This window comes from Seriola dumerili, unplaced genomic scaffold (assembly GCF_002260705.1).
Source record: "Seriola dumerili isolate Sdu_G_001 unplaced genomic scaffold, Sdu_1.0 BDQW01000853.1, whole genome shotgun sequence".
In the NCBI taxonomy this organism is placed as follows: Eukaryota; Metazoa; Chordata; class Actinopteri; order Carangiformes; family Carangidae; genus Seriola; species Seriola dumerili.
Genome location: NW_019175108.1, coordinates 895,556 through 916,546, shown reverse-complemented (window position 1 = coordinate 916,546; position 20,991 = coordinate 895,556). Strand labels below are relative to the sequence as shown.

The 20,991-nt window shown below is 41.2% G+C and overlaps 1 protein-coding gene across 1 annotated transcript in view; it reads right to left on the bottom strand.

The window, feature by feature from the left end:
• LOC111237372 (fibrinogen C domain-containing protein 1-like) overlaps positions 1–20,991 on the bottom strand; it is a 97,946-nt gene that overhangs the window by 22,834 nt on the left and 54,121 nt on the right. The window contains exon 6 of the mRNA XM_022766448.1: positions 11,679–11,775. Coding sequence (XP_022622169.1) covers positions 11,679–11,775 — 97 coding nt within the window. The remainder of the gene's footprint in view (positions 1–11,678; positions 11,776–20,991) is intronic.

Here is a 20,991-nt window from a genome sequence, read left to right as displayed (position 1 = left end):
CTGTCGTCTCGACGGGGACAACAACAGGGACACCTGACCCCTAACGACGGTCGTCCACATGGAGACCACGAACAATGGTCAGGTAAAACCAGTACTTTCAGCAGGTACTTTGGTGTGGACCGCACCCACAAGAGGTTAAATACCTGGGTCCTTCTCCATTTTCTTGGGTCAGACTAGTGCGGACTAGAGAGACCAATACATGATGAACTGATGAAGCCGTTGGATAAGAGGCGAAACGTCTTCCACAGACAAAACACAAGTCCAGTTGCCTTCGATTTAATTTGAGAGAGAGATATATAAGGGTGGCACGGTGGGACAGTGGCTAGCACTGTCGCCTCACAGCAAGAAGCTTCTGGGCTCTGGGCCTTTCTGTGTGGAGTTTGGCATGTTCTCCCTGTGCCTGCGTGGGTGTCCTCCAGGTCCAAAAACATGCAGGTTAGGTTAATTAGCAACTCTAAATTGGTGTGAATGTGAGCTTCAATTTGTTCTCTATCAATATGTCACCTGTCCAGGGTGTAGGATTGGCTCCAGCCCCCCCCCCCACATCCCTAAAAGGATAAAGCTAATGAATGAATGAAATGAATTGAGGCTTACAGCTTTAAACAGTCGCTTCCAGTTGCACAGCAAGTTGAATGTTATGTGCACGGGAGATGGCAATGTAGTACTGGGCAGATGCTGTTTTGAAGACTCTTGTGGCTGAGTTATCTGTTCATTACTTTTTTCTGTGTCTGCTTATTTTGGAGCAAAGAGATCTGAATCAGAGGGCTGCTATGGGAACCAAAGCAATCCATTTACCCAGTCATCATCACCTGGTGAAAGTTCATGTATGAAAATATGAGAGCCTCCACATATGGAACCAAATTAAGTTTAGCTTCAGTTTGTTTTTCTATTGTTTTCTCGCCCTCCCTCTCTCTCTCTTTGTGCAACTGGGAAATAAATTCGTTTAAACATCAGTACATTCTTTTTTCAATAGTGCAATCTGCGAGCCAAATCTGAAGTAAAAACAACAACATTATCACTGCTGCTCTGAAGTCTGATGTATTGCATCTGGTTTGCATCTCTGCTATGGGAAAATGACATAAACTGTCAAAAAACAAGGACACGATCCGTAACATTTTCATCTACTTTCCCCACTGCCTCAGGCTGACGCTGTTTTTTTTTAAAGGGATTTAATAAGGATATTTCAGTTCATGTACTCTACAGCTGGCTTATTAAACACTTGAGTGACTGTATTAGCATTTTTTGTTTTAAATTAAAACAATCCATAAAGACTACATGTGTCTTGCAGGATGGGGCAAACAGATTTTTCAGAAGCAGAAAACTGTATTGTGGGCACAGTGAACAGAATCTCCACAAGATTAGGGAGGAATATCATGGCACATCTGCAGGAGTGGGCAGTAATGCCTGGAAATCCTACAGGACAAGGTTAATGTGGGATTGTATAAACAGTCATAAATCACGCTTTAATCTCAAGCATTGCAGAAAGGAGGAGTCAAACAATTCTAGGCCGAGGCTGAAGGGGTCTGCTGACTCAGGTGGTGGTAGTCAGGTTGGTGCCAGTGATGTGTCTGTTGTAGTCTGTTCTTGTCCTGCTTAACTGATCAGACTCATATAAATAAGGAGAATGTACCAACCATAGGTGTGTAGGATTCCCTCCGGCAAGGGAAGTAAAAGCTGAAAGTTTCCATGCAGCCACCGTGTTGCTGCATTGTTGAAAGATCAGTGTCTCCAGAGGTGCACAGCAATTTGTATAGTAGGAAAAGAGCAGTGAGAGGGAAACCACCCCAGAAAAACCAGAACTGGATGTACGTTCCCATAGCTGCTTCTCAGGCTGCTGTAAGATGAATGTCTTCCCAAAGGTTCGCTCCCAGTTTTACAGAGCCACCATCAAGTGAGTGTTCTCACCTCCTCCATCACTGTGTGGTACCCCACAGCCACTGCCCACACACAGCACAGACTGGACCGCACTGTCGCACAGCCACCAGGCTCACAGGCAGGAGCAGCTGCCTGTGCATGTACTGCCTGACACCGGGCTGGGACATGGGCCATCAGGATAGTGGCGGACCGAATTCACCCAGCCTACTGCCTCATCAAAGGCTCCCATCCGGCCGTAGGTTCTGCTCCTCAGAACCAGACCACAAGACACTGCGAATAGCTTCTTTCCGGGTGCTATCACTCTCCTCAACAACCCATCCTAGTCAGCCGAACTGCCCAATACTTGACTATACGTACAGCTTGAACTTAAACCGGCCAAGCAACTCACCGAAACATGACATACAAACACAAGATATAATAGGTACAATCGGACTGGAGTGAATCATCTAGACAAATAACTCATTTCGCAACCAGCAGAGACATCAGGAAACAACCAGTGTAACTACATATCCTTCGCTGCTCATCCCTGACAGATCATCAACACCGTCTATCTGATCCGTATCTATCAGTCATTGTGTGCTCGTGACTACACTCCAGCTCGTAATACAATAACATACTATCTCTCTCTCTCTCTCTCTCTCTCTCTCTTCTTCCCCATATGACATGCTCTGGGCATCCTCAGTGAAAGGAGAAGCACTAAATACTCAAAGAGAAAAACTGTGTGTTATTTGCTGGGGCTGAAACTTAATAATAGAAAAATAATGTCAGTTGTTTTGCCTATTGGGCTATCACCTTTCCTTTATTGAATGTATATGCTAATGACCAAAAAGAGCCAGAACTAAGGTTATTGATCAAGTATGCTTGCATGCTCAGGAGTAAAAGGAATTTGACTCCTGTTGTCAGTGTCTCTCCATGTGTGTAATGCAATGACAGGCACAAATGAACAAACAGAACAACAAGTTTCAGCCTAGTTATTTAGTATAAATGATAAAAGGCAGGCTAATATTTGCTGTATACAGGTCAAGCACACTGTAAATACAGGGTTCTGGTCTCAGGTTAGAATGAATAACAATGTGTAACTGATATATAAGGGTGGCACGGTGGAACAGTGGCTAGCACTGTCGCCTCACAGCAAGAAGCTTCTGGGCTCTGGGCCTTTCTGTGTGGAGTTTGCATGTTCTCCCTGTGCCTACATGGGTGTCCTCCAGGTCCAAAAACATGCAGGTTAGGTTAATTAGCAACTCTAAATTGGTGTGAATGTGAGCTTCAATTTGTCTCTATCAATATGTCACCTGTCCAGGGTGTAGGATTGGCTCCAGCCCCCCCCCCCACATCCCTAAAAGGATAAGCTAATGAATGAATGAATGAATTGAGGCTTACAGCTTTAAACAGTCGCTTCCAGTTGCACAGCAAGTTGAATGTTATGTGCACGGGAGATGGCAATGTAGTACTGGGCAGATGCTGTTTTGAAGACATCTTGTGGCTGAGTTATCTGTTCATTACTGTTTCTGTGTCTGCTTATTTTGGAGCAAAGAGATCTGAATCAGAGGGCTGCTATGGGAACCAAAGCAGATCCATTTACCCAGTCATCATCACCTGGTGAAAGTTCATGTATGAAAATATGAGAGCCTCCACATATGGAACCAAATTAAGTTTAGCTTCAGTTTGTTTTTCTATTGTTTTCTCGCCCTCCCTCTCTCTCTCTTTGTGCAACTGGGAAAATAAATTCTGTTTAAACATCAGTACATTCTTTTTTCAATAGTGCAATCTGCGAGCCAAATCTGAAGTAAAACAACAACATTATCACTGCTGCTCTGAAGTCTGATGTTATAGCATCTGGTTTGCATCTCTTGCTATGGGAAATGACATAAACTGTCAAAAAAACAAGGACACGATCCGTAACATTTTCATCTACTTTTCCCCACTGCCTCAGGCTGACGCTGTTTTTTTTAAAGGGATTTAATAAGGCTTATATTCAGTTCATGTACTCTACAGCTGGCTTATTAAACACTTGAGTGACTGTATTAGCATTTTTGTTTTAAATTAAAACAATCCATAAAGACTACATGTGTCTTGCAGGATGGGGCAAACAGATTTTCAGAAGCAGAAAAACTGTATTGTGGGCGACAGTGAACAGAATCTCCACAAGATTAGGGAGGAATATCATGGCACATCTGCAGGAGTGGGCAGTAATGCCTGGAAATCCTACAGGACAAGGTTAATGTGGGATTGTATAAACAGTTCATCAAAGACCTTTAATCTCAAGCACTTGCGAGAAGGAGGAGTCAAACAATTCTAGGCCAAGGCTGAAGGGGTCTGCTGACTCAGGTGGTGGTAGTCAGGTTGGTGCCAGTGATGTGTCTGTTGTAGTCTGTTCTTGTCCTGCTTAACTGAATCAGACTCATATAAACAGGGAGAATGTACCCAACCATAGGTGTGTAGGATTCCTCAGCTGGCAAGGGAAGTAAAAGCTGAAAGTTTCCATGGCAGCCACCGTGTTGCTGCATTGTTGAAAGATCAGTGTCTCCAGAGGTGCAGCAATTTGTATAGTAGGAAAAGAGCAGTGAGAGGGAAACACCTCCCAGAAAAACCAGAACTGGATGTACGTTCCCATAGCTGCTCCTCAGGCTGCTCCGTAAGATGAATGTCTCCCCAAAGGTTCGCTCCCAGTTTTACAGAGCCACCATCAAGTGAGTGTTCTCACCTCCTCCATCACTGTGTGGTACCCCACAGCCACTGCCCACACCAAGCACAGACTGGACCGCACTGTGCGCACAGCCACCAGGCTCACAGGCCAGGAGCAGCTGCCTGTGCATGTACTGCCTGACACCGGGGCTGGGACATGGGCCATCAGGATAGTGGCGGACCGAATTCACCCAGCCTACTGCCTCATCAAAAGGCTCCCATCCGGCCGTAGGTTCTGCTCCATCAGGACCAAGACCACAAGACACTGGAATAGCTTCTTTCCGGGTGCTATCACTCTCCTCAACAACCCATCCTAGTCACCCAACTGCACCCAATCTGTGCAATACACCTGAACTTAAAACAGCAACACTTAACCGTGCAATAATATACAGTATAAGTGTATTTATTATTATTTTATTTATATTTATTAATATTGTACTACTGTCATCCCTCTATTTTTATGTCGTATTTCTTGTAACTTTTTGCCTTATACTTAAACTTCAATTTTTATGTTGTTTTAATTGTGTGTTTCTGCTTGTTCCTGCCCTCTTGTGCTGTTATCACCAAGTCAAATTCCTGTCAACTGTGTACATTTGGCGAATAAAGCGATTCTGATTTCTGATCTGATTTCCTGTCTCTCAGGAAGTTGGAGATAGGTAGGTAGAGCTGGAAGACTGTATATGAGTTCATAGAGTGAGTTTTGAGTTCTGGGACAAGAACTAGGATACTTGCATACAGTAACTCTGCAGGCAGTAGAAATGTTGCAGGATAGAGTGCAGCACCATAATGACTGCTTCATTAACCAACGTGTTTGCCCAGTAGGCAAACTGCAGGGGATCCAGCAGGGGGCCTGTGATGTGGTTTCGGTGGGCCAACACTCGTTTTTCAAATATTTTTGTTTTGCTAGCACAGATGTTAAGACTTTGGGTTTGTAGTCGTTGTTCTTGTTATGAAGGAACAATATGAGTGTGGAGCATCTGAGACAGGAGAGAACGTCACACAGATTGAATGATCTGTTGAAGATCTGTGTGAAGACAAGAGCCAGTTGGTCACCACAGGCCTTCAGACTGAAACATGAGATGCCATCTGTGCTTGAAGAGAAGACATCCTCTTCACTGATACAACATGCAGATTAAATTGCTGGGTGAAGGGAAATCAGTAGCAGTTGTAAATTGACTTGTAGCCAGGGAGGATGCTTTGTTTTGTTTTTTTTCAGGTTTTCACCATCGCTCCTTTTGTGTGCTCTAATTTCTTTTCAGCTGCTGTAGCCCTTATCCTCGGCTTGATGAAGCTGCCTGACTTTGGCTGTAAAACTGTTCTAATTGCTGTATTTTAAAGTCTTGCTAGGGACACATGTTCGCCATCTGTGCTGACACCTCACAAATTTACTGTCGCTAAGCTCAATCAGATTGTTGGCTCATCTTCCCACAGAGTTTACTACGGGGCTCTGTGGGTTTTAGTTTCTGTTTCCTGTGAGCCGGGAGAAGATGAGCGATCCGAAGGTTCAAAAGCCGCATGGGGGACGGAGCAGTAAGCACCCATTTAATACCATGTGACAGTGTGTTTCTGTTCCCAGTGGGATACTTAATATACTGTCTGTATTTGCGCAGTTCATTGCTGAGGTTCACTCTTTTAAAATATCCCAGAATAATGAGAAGAGAGTCTGGGTGTTCTTGCTCCAAACTGGTTATCTGGTCAGCCAAGCACTGCAGCGCCTCGCTCACACAGGCTTGAGGCGGGATGTAAACACTGGGCAGAATAAAGGAGGAAAAACTCCGGTGGTGAATAAAACGGATTAGTGTTTATGAAAAGAGCTTGAAGGTGTGGGCAACAGATTTTCTTTAACACTGTTCACTGATATAAAAGCAGATTCTGTCTCTCCTAATTTCCCTGATACACCAGCTCACGTACGCAACCCACTCCTTAGAGGAGAAAGCCAGGAGGATGCAGTATACTGTAATGTCCACGGTGGATTCAGCTCACCAGGTTTATGTGAGTTAAGTGTAACAGACAGTGAGGAGATCTTGCTGGTTCCGTTGAGGAGTTTGTCTATTTTATTGCCCAGAGAGCAAAGGCTCATCATCAGTTATGTACTCATGAGCAGACTCTTAAACTCCCATGGTTGGAGCTTTAGCAGCACCAGCATATTCTCCCTGCTGCTTCCCATGTAGAGGCCGGCGGCTTCTGAAACCACAGCCTCCTTAAACCTCCCTGCGTGTGACAAATACGGTGTCAAAATGATAATAAGGGCTCAACAGTTTGTTTTCCTGAAATACTTCAAAAATGGCACTGTGTGTTGTTCCTTTTGCTTCAGTGGAATTATAAATGATGATCTTTGAAATGTTAAAAAATGTAATTTCAGGACAGGATTTTAAGCTTTTACTTTCAAGTTTGAGCTTTTCTTTGTTAGATTACTCAAATGATTCTTGTGGTTGCGGTGCCTTTAAGTGACACTCACCATGTTTTAAATGTGTATTGATCACAGAAACAGATTGTCCAATGGTGAGAAGATTGCAGTGTGAAAAGAACTAAAGAAAAACTGAATTAAAGGGGGGGAAGACAAACTTTCTTTCTATTGTAAATACAAACAAATGGATGACAGAAATCCAGTCCAGTTGGTATGACAACAAATGAGTATGAATTCTTATTAGAGGGAGCCACCAAAAAACTCAAATTCCATTTAAAGGCATTGATTAAGCTGTTAATGCTCCACTGGTTATTAAAATTGAGAACTGCTCAGGAATTTTAAGGGTTTTTCTTTTTCTTCCCATGAAAAAAGTAAACTAAAACAAACATTGTGCTTCTTTCAATCAGGATGCAGTAAACATATAACACTGATGTCATTTTAATTTAACTGAAATTAATCTGTTTGGATCAGTGGATGGTCCACGAGTAAATTCATTGCAATATCATGTTTTAAATTCAGTGTTTCTCAAACTGTCTGTGGCTGGCCACAAAGTCTACTAGCGAGTATGAATTGTTTTCAATATTAAATAAAATCATATGTAAATTCAAGCATTATTTAAATTGGCTGTTTTGCAGTGTTGTTGGACTTACAGCAATGTAACCGGCTGTTTTTCGACACAGCTCATGTTTTTAGATTTACATCAAAAATGATCATTGTGGCATTTGAAAGGGAATGTGGATGAAGCTAAGAGTTAGCCTTCCCTGGGACTGTGCTAAATTTCACCAGTTATCAGTGGCCTATCAAACGAGATGGACGAGATCGTGGACCAGTGGCTTAAGATCAGGTCAATTAAGAGAAAATCAAATGTAACCTCCAACTTAATGGACATAACAGGCAAGTGTTAAATTTTACTAGTAATGTCGTCACCAGCTTGAGATCACAGTGCGTTTGATGACATCTCGCCAGTGTTCATGTGTGTGTGGTAATTTTGATGCTACATAAATAGCACCACTTGTTGCCGTCAAATGACTTTCTAAACAAAAAAAAACAAAATCAAATAAACTCTCTGACACTTCAAAACATTGAAACATTTCTTCTGAATGTCATTCCCTTGATGATAGGTTTCACAAAAAGAAAGGGCAAAATATCACTGTAAATTGTTGTGTCAACCATAGATCGTTATTCTATAATTCCACAATAAACAGGAGCTAAAGTGACACCTTTTGAGTTTTTGTTACATTTTGTTTCGTACACAAGAATAAATTATAGCTGCAGTTTATAGCCAGGACAGACGACATGAATATGACAATAGTCCAATCCCTTACCTTCTGGATTTAAGTAGTGCTTTCAACACTACAGACCAAGTTATATTATATGTAATAGGCCATCTGGAAAACTAGGTTAGTCTCTTTGGGACAGCATTAAACAGTTTCAGGACATATATTACAGGTAGACAAGTGTACATCAGCCTCGGAGGCCAGGTGTCTAATAGATTTGATGGTGACAATGAAACTGCCTTGACCCAGTTTTATGCTCTTTATACATGCTCCGTTGGGAGAGATTATTCAGCAGTATGTTATGTCTTTACACTTACACACACACACAGCAGGCTGAAAATACATCTTTCTGTTGAACCATAGGACCCAAATTATATTTGCTATTTGCTTGCCTGACATAAAATGTAACCACGAAACTGCAGACGAAGGATTCACGCCCTTCAATTTAAAGAGGAATAGAAAAAAAACAAAAAAAAACAGGTGCCAAATCAAAGAGTCATGCTTTTCATCACAGCGAGCAACCTGCCGCATATAAACAGAAAGTGAAGTTGCAGACCTGACTATAAAACCATACCTTCATCATTATACAGTAACTTCAGATGGCCTTAAATCAGAGTGATGCACTAGTGGTTTTTATCATAAATAGAAGTAGAATGAATCCTTTTCCAAGTGAGAGAGACTGTTGCAATTACTCTCAATAGAACTGACACCCCAATTAAAATCTATGGGTACTTCATCTAATTAACACGTAAGCTGCCAAACTGTCAGAATGAAAAGATGTCTTTATTGATTTTCCCCCGAACTGGCTCCTTCTCTGGTGCTAAATTGAGTTTAGATCACTAGTCTCATGCATGTTGTACCAAGCATGCTCTGAATTATCTCATATTTTTTAATGTGTCATCCTGCACATCTTTATAGGTTTGTTATATTGAGTGACAGCAGCAACTTTCATAAAGATTTGTTAATTCTATTATTGTCGCTATCATCAGATTTGCAATACATATAACAAAAATCCTAAAGTGGCTCATTAAGATAATGAGAGATGCACAGATCCTCGGAGGTGGCGGATGGCATTAGCGAGCAGTGTTGGTCTGGAGGAGGTAGCTGCAACGAATTTCTTTCCAGGCTGCAGGCAAGCAGGAATCCATTTTTCATTTTTGCCCTGAGGGTAATCGATGATGGGGGTAACGAGACAACAGCACACCCTGAATGAGCAAGGGTACTCCGAAAGGTTCAAAGTAGCCTGCTGGCTCATTCAAATTCATTCGGCTAAATCCAGGGCTTTCCATATTCCCACCATGTCCCTACAGCATACCATAGGGAGAGCTGGCTGGCACTCTAACCACGTTTTTTTATTATGGGCTGCACTCAGTAATGGCCTCAGGTCAGCGAAGAGGCCTAGATCTACATTAATTCACCTAAACTCTAAAACTCTATACAGTATATACACACGTCCCTGTGTCAAGCAAGGACATAGGGTGGTGGAGGTGATGAAGCACCCGAAACCATGCAGTCCCAGCTAATATTAGATATACCATTACAGCCCCAGATGTTTCAGACCTGCTGCTCCGGACTTGCAGTCCAACCTATTTGCATACTGTGAATAATTAACTACTGAAGCTCGTGTCTGAGAGGTGTCTAGCAACAGGAACAAATCATGAATTTCTATTGGCCTTTTTAAATTCTGATGCAGTTTAGTTGTGATACAATGTTCTGTTTTATTAATGACTTCACTTAGATGTTACTTGTAGGAACTGTTTGTTCTGAGCGTGTTCGCGAGGGCATTGCTATCTAAAAATCATGTACTTACAATTAAGTTTCCAGTTTCCTTCATTAGACATTTATTTATAAGATTGCCTGAATGAAACAATTTCATGGTTTGACTGCAATAAAAGTGATAAACAGAGATGACACACAAAATTAAACAAATCCTTTACCAAGTGAAGTCATTATTACAATATTAGGTGCACGTGCAGGGGGCTGAGCTGCTCATAGATGCACAGTATTGCTCCTACAGTGTGTGTGTGTATGTGTGTGTGTGTGTGTTTGTGCAAGAGCGCTTTAATCCAGGGTGCTGTTGATAGGAGAGTATCTCAGCTGTGGTATGGCACGTCCATGACCTTGACCGTTTACAGAAATAGACTTCTTCAAGCTCCACTTCCCGGTCTGAACCGTGATTAGAGGTTTTTAAGATACACGCAGATTTACCATGGTGATAGCTCATTAACACTTGGCTGCCCAAACTTACTCAGGGAACAACATTTCTGCAAATGCTCAGCTTTTTTTATTTTATTTCTAGGACTGGTGTTTTTGTGTAAACAGACCAGAATTTGTGATCAGCAATGCATACAATATGAAACAGCTGATTACCCTAGTGTTTTCCCCATGACTGCTGACTGAACTTTCTTATCAAAGCACACCGAGCTGTGTGTCATATGCCATATGAAAGTCTAATTCAATCAACATGTCCTGGATATCTTGTGAGAGCCATCGCTGCCACAAGAGCAAGCTTCACAAGAGCAGGCAGCTAAAGAAAAGCCACAAAAACGACCATGATGGCGCTGAAGAGTATCCCCCATCCCCACCGCCGCCCCTGAGAAGAAATATTTTGGTACATTTAATGAGAAGTGGTGTGAAGACGGGGGATTTGGCTTTGAAAAAGTTGATAATTTCACAGTTGAATTCATTCTTTTGTTGGCATTCTTTTCCCTGTCAAATTTGAGGGGAGCCGTGGACTAATGTGTCATGCTGCCAGCGAGAAATACAAGGATTTGGACAAGCACGTAGAAAAAATAAAATAAAATTTTTAAGCAGAAGGCAACCGTGAAAAAGCTGTGAGGTTAAAAAAACAAGGAATTTACACTGTTGATGTGTTTGTCGTGTGAAATATAAAAATATTGTAATTGAATTGCTGGTCTCTTGGCTTGAGTCGTGATGTTGTGGTGCTGAACGGACAGCTCCTGTAAAGTATATATTTTTAAAAAAATTTGCTGCAATATCCGCAGTCACTGAAGCGATTTTCATTGTCACAGTAGCCTACTACATTTATTACTGAATGCTTGATGATGTAAAAGGCCAACAGCGTCTAACCTCTGTCTGTCGGCCTCTGTTTGGACGTCTCTTTATCTTGAGCCATCGCTGGCTGTGATCAGCTATTTCACTCTCTGTGGGTGAGGTTGTGTTTTCTCTCTGCATTGAGTGCTGCACTTGTGATTTCATGTCACACTGGCTGTCATTGCGTTGTTGATGGGGCGATAACTCTAGCTGACCAACACTGCGTGAAAATATACTTTCCAGGGTTTGGCTTGGCACTGTAGTGCAGGCCGCTGTACATGAGTCATGTGTTGCCAAGAACGCACAGACACACACTCTCTGTCTCTGTCTCTCACTCTCACACACACACACACAAATAAACACACAACTGAGCCACTTACCAAGCCAGTGTTCACCCGTGATCTTGCCAAATCCCTCCCGATAGGACTCCCATCCCCTGAAGAAGTTGACCGAGCCGTCCTCCCTGCGCTGGATCACCTACACATCCATGACAAGAAAGCAAGAGGTCAGGGGGTCAGATGAGATTCATCACACACACACACACACACACACACACACACACACACACACACACACACACACACACACACACACACACACACACACACACACAGTATTTCATCCTCCCCATGATGAGTCATCCGAAGTCCCGCTGTTGGTCGCTTAGCTCATCTAAACTAGATGAACTCATAAACGCTTGCTCTTTCACAAATGAATAATGCAGATGCTCTTTCCACTAAAAAGGCAATTTGTCGGAAGCTAATAAAAGGAAACCATTAAATCTTGACTGACTTTGAATCCAATCGCCATGGAATCTGCATACTTAATTGAAATCCCAGAAAAAGAGATAATATTCATAAAACAATAATCCTAAATACACGTAGAGAGCGACAGATGAAATTTCTCTTCTTCTGTCTGTGAAATTCCATAAAGCAACGGTGTGTGGAAGAATTACAGCGATTCTTTCAGCGTGAGAAACAAAGAAAATATTAGCAAGTAGCAGATATTCAACAATTTAGCTCAGCTGTGCGCGTGTGTGTGTGTGTGTGTTCGTGTGTGTGTGCGCATGTGTGAAGGCATTGGATCTGTATCGCCCAATGAAATCCTCCATCCATTAAAAGTGCTGACATGCCAAGTGTCAGGCTGAGGATGAAAGGAAATTGGAAATGTGCTCCTGAAGAGGAAATACATGCAGATGGAAAATAGTCTAGGACTCGCTGTTGGAAGGCTGTGTTAATGTTGAAATGACAAAGGGAATTCCCAGAGACAGTTTATGTTCAGCGTGACTAATCCCCCTCACATACCATAAGGTACCAGATGGCACCAACAGCCATATTTGTTTTTAACATCAGCGCAGACAAAGAACAGAAATCTCATCATTCTGATCCCCAGAACTGTCTTCGTCATGATCATCTTAATCACCATTACTGTGTCATCATCGCTTATCAACACCATCTAATGATTTTAGGGATTTTCCTCATTATCCTCAAATAAGCCAGATTCCTCATCCCCTCATTCACAGCTCTCTGAATCCTTTCAACATCCTTTCTTCACTTATTACATGATCAGAGCATTTTTGTTTTACCTAAACAAACAATCTTGATTTAGATTCTGTAGATCTGTTGTTCTTTTTACCTCAAATTGTGACAGAGACATAATGAGTGGGACATTTTATAGTGTAAAAAAACAGGGCTGGGCAATTAACCTGAACCAAACCTCTCACTGACTTAGTTTTAAAAATACAACCCCGTGTTTAGTCATGTTCCAACTAACGTTTGTACGTGTTCATTCAAAGTGAAGCTGGCGATATGGAATACTCTGTTTTTTAGCCCCTAAAACCGAGACTCCAGGGTTGCGTTGTAGTGTGGATGGGCAGAAACGGAAATGCAGACACCCGCCTCGCCTCCTGATTGCGTCGTATCAGTCACCACTACCAGACAGTGGTGAATGCAACATGGATAGCTACCAAAGGTAACACCACCAATGTGTTTCATCACTTGGAACACAATCACATTGGCGAATATGAAGAGTGCATGGCTCAAAAGACAGAGAGAAACTGAGAAGCGCAAAAGTAATTGTTCATTAATTAAAATCGAGGTAAAAGTTTGAAAAAATCATGATATTGATTTGAAGTCACATCACGCAGCCCTAGTATAAATCAACCTCTCTAGTGGAAAAAATATACAACTGTGACACCGTTTCTAAATAAGCTCAAACCTCGTTTGGCATTTCTGCTCTGCAGTTTCTTGATACTTTTTGTCCAACAAATACACTGAAACTGATCTACAATAATATAACAATAATTCACTTTTTGAAACAGGTTAAGTGATTTCCTAGTTTTTAGCAAACACTGGTAAATTGTGCATTTGTGGGGGACTATTTTCAGCTTCAGATTAACATGCATTTGGTGCTGTGGTGAGTATTCATTGTAATAAAGGAACGTGTCAGTGCTATTTTAATGTGGCACAGAGGAACAAACTATATCAGGCTGTGGCTGCAGAGAAAAAAACCTGTTAGTAGCATCAATTCATTGTTTTTTTCTTTTCTTGGGGTTTGTTGACAATAGGAAAGCTATAGAATATCACCAAAAACTGACTTTTTTTTAGTGCAACCTAAACAGTTTCATCTGCATCTGAAACCCCTGTTTACATAACCCTGTGACATTTTTTTTTCTTTGAGACTTGTGTGGAGGTCATAGTATTCAGAGAGCTGCATGAAGCTGTCAATTATACACAAAGAAACAAAGGGATTTGTATCATCTGTTGCATAAGGCTTTCACAGGCTTTGCTCCTGTCGCAGTGCATTAGTCCATCAGACTAATGTGCCAGTTATTTGTAATGCTGCCAGTGATTATACTTAATAACTTCCTGAAGTTGATGTTGAAATCTACATTGATGGTTCTACAGAATTTGGCTCCTTCTATTAAATCAGAATCTGAGGAGAAACTATTGAGTATGACGGTGTGATTGACTGTTATTGACTATTAACATGAGTAATAATTTACTGTAATCCTGTGCTACTTATTTATAAATGATTTTACATAAACAGTTCTATATTCTGTCTCATGAGAAACCACTATGTGGTTTGGGACTGCAGCACAGTCATGTTTGTAAGTACATAGGTACTGTTTATACTATTGCTACAGATTTCAAGATTAATGTATGGTGCAGGGTTTATAAATAATGCTGACAATCATTGATGCACAGGGATGGAGTGAAACAGAGTGAAAAAGAGAGAAACTACACTGTAATTCAGTTCATAAAACAGAACTAATGTTGTGTTCTTATGCTGTAAGTTTTGCTTCACAGTGGAGTTAATGACAGGTATGTTGTGTTAACATTTTCTTCTACTAACTCCACTCAACACAATGGCATCAATTAGACTGACAGAGTATTACGGCCGAAGACAGTTTAAATGAAATCAAGCCTCAGCTTTTTTCAGACACATTTCAGTCACTTGAATATATGACTTAGAACAGTGGTTCCCAACCGGTGGGCCGGGGCCCACTGCTAGACTGTGCAGGTATCTTAAATGGGCCGACAAACCATTTGCAAAACAGTACCATTTTGTGAAAAGATTTAATAATAAAAAATGAATAAATAGACATTCAAATTATGTTTTTAAATGTTTTGAAATGAAACGATCTTTTCTCGTATCGAGATCTATCACTGTGATAACTGTGGGACCACACCATCTACTTGTTTGCTATCTCAGTCGGATTGCATGCTAAAAGATTACATATAACCTATGGAAAAAACTGGAGTTTCAAAATGGATAGCTGGTTAGCAACAGGGAGAGTTAAGAGACAGTTGGTGGATCAATGAGTGACCCCTCCTTTAGAAAATACATATATAAATAATAATATATAAGTATACAAAAACCACTGAAGTCATGACCCACAATAGCACACATTAATCTATAGTATGATGTATCTCAGGTCAGTTCTGACAACATTTAAAAACATTGCCTAATAATTTCACTTTCATAGAGAAATCTCATCTAACTGTGTTTTCAATGTATTCACTAGTGATGATTTTACATTTGAATGACTTTTTTTACTATAAACCTTGTACTCTGTAAAATGACTTGCTGTAAAAACATGTGGATTCATAAAACATGTTTACTTCAATGAAATCTTTTCATGGTGATATTAAATGATATTAACCCACCAGATCCATCAACCGGTTAATAAGACTATTACTGCAATGAATGCTACAATGTCCTGATTAAACTACTCAAAAGACCTTGGGGAAAAAAAGGCTGTGACAGCGCAAACACTGCACCGTCATCATGTTACTGATATGTCAGCCGGGCCTGTGAGGGAGCCTGGTGTTTTCTACTGGTTTCCTGAGCTGATGGATGGGATTCACGCCATGATTTGAGCAAAAAAGAAAAAAAAAAAACTCTGGTAAATGCACTGCAATAAATTATGTCTGTCTTGAATTTAAGAACCAACTAGGTTGAAAATTCTCCTTGGAAAAAAAAAAACAAAAAACCTCCCAGTCTGACTGCAAATTGATAATTCTATGTTAAAAATGAGGTAGAGGTTTTCCATTTCATCCATCCTTAATTGTTTTTTTTCTCTCTCCCCTGGCACTCAGTGTATTAGCAGCAGGAGGCAAGAAAATTGCATGAAGTGCCTTCTCAGCCCAATAAATCACGAGAAAACTTCTGAAAAACAAACCAATCTTTCCTAACATACAACAAAGAAAATCAAAGATGATGTGTCAGACTACTGTCAGACTTTATGAAAAGATCTTAGACACTGATAACTCCAGCTTCTAATTTTCATTCAAATCATCTGTGGCCTTTCAGAACGATTTATCACCCACATTATCACAGCTCGGAAAAAGTCAAAGCCAGTCTGACTGTAGAGCCACCTGACACATGACAAAGATCTCTGATTGTCTGGAGATGGAAAGAATACAGATTGAATAGTAGTAAACTCTCATACAATCATTGTTCTGCTGCTATTTTTTCTGAGGCAGATAAAGTTTTAGCCTGTATTATGTTAGCTCAGATGTCCAAGGTCAACAGACAACACTGAAGCTGGCTTTTGCATCTTAGCTAACCTCTCTCACTATAGCGTTGGATTTTGGAGCGTGTGTTGTGACAGAAAAGCCGAGACACCGGCAGTAGCTAACTGGATCACTGCAGCAGGGAGAAACTGGCTGGCCGGCGGTGACATGAAGCGGTGCTCTACAGCAGCAGGTTAACCAGCAAGCAGTTCAGTTCAGATTAGGGTTAACACTCGTGTCTTGCCAGCCATGCCTCCTCCCATGTCTAGCATCCTTGTAAGGCTGGAGAGCCCCTCTGAGGTTTAATTGCGAGTTGACACTGAAGGTCAGAATCTGTGTGTGTGTTTATGTGTGTGTGTGTGTGTGTGTGTGTGTGTGTGTGTATGTGTGTGGCCTGGAGACATGTATTTTCAGAGACACATCATCGTCTTCTTTCATGTTTCAAGAGGGAAAGGTAGCGATCGAAACTGAGCAGTGGAGGGAGGCATGGGATTTTGGGAGTGGGTGACCATGCTACTGGTGCAAACAATATTCAGAATGTTTGGCTGGGTGTTCGTGTATGTGTGAGTCAATGTAGATGTCTATGTGCTGCATGTGCGCATATGTTTGCATGGTCAAAAATGTGTGTGTGCATGGTCACAGTGGTTTTGGTGTGTTCATTAATTCAATAATTTACATATTTTTGTGCATGCACGATTGCCTCTGTTTGTGTGCGCATGTGTGTGTGTGTGAGACAGAGCGAAAGAGAGAGATCGAGAGAGAGTGTAATTGTGTGTCTGTACTGTACTTGGAGTTGTTTAAGTGTGTGGGTGTAAATGTTAATGTTAAAGTTCAAAAATATGCAGCCAAGAAACAGATACGCAGATCGGTTGGCCTGAATCTTCCATCACAGTTACTCAAACTGCAGCACAGTAAAGAAATAAAAGTCCAGTTCAGCGTGTATCTGTCTATAAATGTGCATGTGCGCACTTTTCGAGTTGTACAAGTTTATACTGTGGTGTAAATGCCCCTGATTTATTGAGACTTACTATGTCACCCCGCCACCCCCACCCCCACCCCCCCAAGTACAGATAGACAGACAGACAGACACAAACACAGTTTCCACTGGGACACAGCTTAACATCCCAACTGACAAATCCTTACACACAATATCTAGCTAGAGGGCAGAGCCTGACATTAAAGTTGTTTCTGTCAAGGTCAGAAGCTGACAGACTTGTTCTATTCTGGTGTGGGGCAGGTGATGTTTGAGCTGTACACACACACACACACACACACACACACACACACACACACACACACACACACACACACACACACACACACACACACACACACACACACTGAGAACTGCAGTTGTGACACAGCAGCCATTTCACTGAGCAAGGCCTCATAACAGAAAGTACAGAACAATCCAGAACACTGGGCTACAAAATCAATAGTGACCACAGGCTCTGTTCATAATGGTACAAACATCCCAGTAGCAAACACAGTAATAACAGCTAATGGAGCCCAGTGCAGTGACGTGCATTGGGTTTCTCAATGTTGCAAATGTCGTTTTAAAAAATGCGTGGCCTACTTCATTATGTAATCATTGTTCCAGTGGGCAAAAAAATAACAGACACCCTACAATGTAATTGAACACACTAGAATGTATTATTTAGTATATAAAATATTATTAATTGTTAATCATCATAAAATTGAATCAATGCCTCTGAACAAAAATGTAACTTTAGAAGCTTCACAAAGGTTTTATTTATTGCTATAGTGCTGTATTGCAAATTATTTTTTCGTATGTTCCCCATCTGTACAATAAAAAATAACAATAATAAAAAAAGATTCTAGGACAATTTTCCTTTCAACTTCCTCTCATCGCGTGGCTCTCGCACCCTCCATCACTCTTCCTCCATATTGCAGTGTTTTGACTTTATCCCTTTTCCTCGCAGCTCTTAGGTAATTAATTCTTTATACAAGCTGTTCTACATGCTCCACAAAGCCTAAACAACCCATCTCTCTCCGAGGAAACTTTTTTTTTTTCTTTTTCAGAATTATCTCCATGTCTGCAGCAGCGTATATTTACTGTAAGAATACGCATCATAAAGGAAACTGTCAATATAGGGAATTTGTTTAATTGCAGTTGTTCGCAACATGTTGAGTGTTGTCAGTTACTGAAGAAATGTGTGCAGATGAGGCAGCTGCCGAGACACAAATGAATATAAATATCTTTTATTCGCGCCTTCTGTTTATTCTGTTTTTTTAGTTCATTAGCTTCATTTTCTCTACCTAAACATTGAAGCTTATGCACAAACATTACACTTGTTTTTGTTTCCTAGATGCACTAAATCATCTCCAGCCATAATATTTTTAATGACACATACTCAGTTTTCCCTGTCGCCACCTTTGTATCTGAAAGTTGCACAGCAAAAGTTGTAAAACAGTAAAACAGCACTGTCTCCTTACAGCTCTTTCTTGATGCAGCACAAAGGAAGACAGGCCATAGAGATGAAGGAAAGTACCTTTGAGGGGTGGGGTGGGGGGGTTGCTGTAACATGTTTTGTCAGAGTGCCTGTGTCAGCAAGGCCCCATAAGTATTGACGGTTAAGTCTCTCGTACTCTTCCTCCCCAGTCGAGAGAACTCCGTGACAGTTCTTCAGAAAAGTGAGACCCGTGTTCCAGGACTGCAACCCCGTCGCAACTTGTCAAAGAAAAAAAAAAAACATTTTCCAGAAAAAAAAATCGTAAAAAAACAGCCTGTTTTGTAAGAGCTTTTTGTGTAAATAAAGTGACTCAGTACAGTGAGTACTACGACTGACTAGTACTACATACTACAGTATGCATGAGTTATAGGTAAACCATTTTAACCAACAAACACTTAAGTCGAGTAAAACGCCCAAATAGTATTAACAACAAAATCTCCTATCCTTAATGACCATCTCACCCAACACTTGCTAAAGGGGTATTGCATTGGCATGATCACGTTAAGCTCCCTGTAATCTCTGCAGTAGATGAAGGCTACTTAACAAGCTGCCTTAAGCTCTTCAGCAGGCTTTCTGTCAACTAGTGGGAGCCCACAGCGTGCACAGACGGACACCCTGACTGACAGACCAGAGCAAGGGGAAGAATCCACACAAGCACTCCAAAGCTGATTGGGGCAGATTTACAGTCTGGCATATGACTGGCTGGAAAATAGGAAATGTGCCAATAGCTTGTTAGCTCCTGGCATGTACACACTGTGAGCACACTATGTTTATATGTTTGGTGCTTTGGCAGCAGATGTCACTTAGTACTGCTGCTCTATACTGACAAACTGAAGATAATTGGTAACATCTTCAGAGAGTGATTAATACATCAGCCATAAGAGACAGACTGAATTACACAGAAAAAAAAGGTTAAATGGAGAAATACGCAGAAACTGAGGCACTGAAAACAATATAAACAAGCTGAGTATAAAAATGAATAAAAGAAAAAAGAAATGAATAGATGAAGCACGGTTTGAGACTAATGGAATCAGCTCCAAAGGCTGCCACACACCTTCTTTCATAGATTTAAGATAGATCAAAACAAACTGGCAGAGGGATTGCTAACAATTTGATTACATTGTTAAGAATATTGATGATGTGGTGGCAAATTCAACAATGTCTGATGAAAGCACTCGTAAAAACCACAGCAGTCGGCAGAATTTCTATCTTCAAAGAGGACTGCCAACATCTGTTGGTGAATGTTTTATAATCCTATCAGAAAGACAGATGTGCTCTGAACACAGCAGCAGCAGCGAGTGAGAACAGAAGCAGAAACACAATCATCCACAAACCCTCTTACTCTCTCACACACACACACACACACACACACACACACACACACACACACACACACACACACACACACACACACACACACACACACACACACACACAAACGAAATTCCCGCATTTACATGTACTTAAGTAAAAAAGATTATTTCTGGCTTTCAGCAGTAACCTGATTTTTGAAGCATCATATAAACAAGAAACCTGGTTTTCCTTATTGGGTTAAAGGATTAAGAGAGTCCGGGTTAACAGGTAGATTTCTGCTGAGGTTTCCTGTGCATGGGCATGACAAAGACCCCGTGCGGGGAAGTATTTATTATCACATTGTTAGCAGCGTGGCAGGATAAAAGGAAAGATCACAACTGACATGCTCACAATGACCATGCTAACCATGCACGCTGATGTTTTCCAAGTATAATATTTACCATTTTAGCTTAGCACCTTAGCATCCTAACATTTGCTAATTAGGTCCTAAATCATAAAAGCATTGGACAAATGAAATGAAGCACATGCATGATGGTACTAGGGGAAAAGTCAGTGGAGTTTTTGTAATTTATCTCAAAGGGAACATCAATGTCTGTCAAAAAGTTCATTACCATTAAGGTGGCACTAGCTGAAAAGTCAGGGGATCACCACTCAGTAGGATTCATCCTCTGGGGACCATGTGTCTCAGCTCCGGCTGTGACTCCAGTTTTCTTTTTTGTATTTCCCTGTGTTCTCCCTGTTTTCCCCTGTGTCTCCTCCTCCCCTGTCTATCTGTCTGTGTGCATGTGTGTGTGTGTGAGTCTGTGTGTCATGGGCGCGGCTTACCTCATCTGGCACCTGCTTCAACTACAACATCTGTCTGCAATCGCCTCATCATCTCAGAGTTC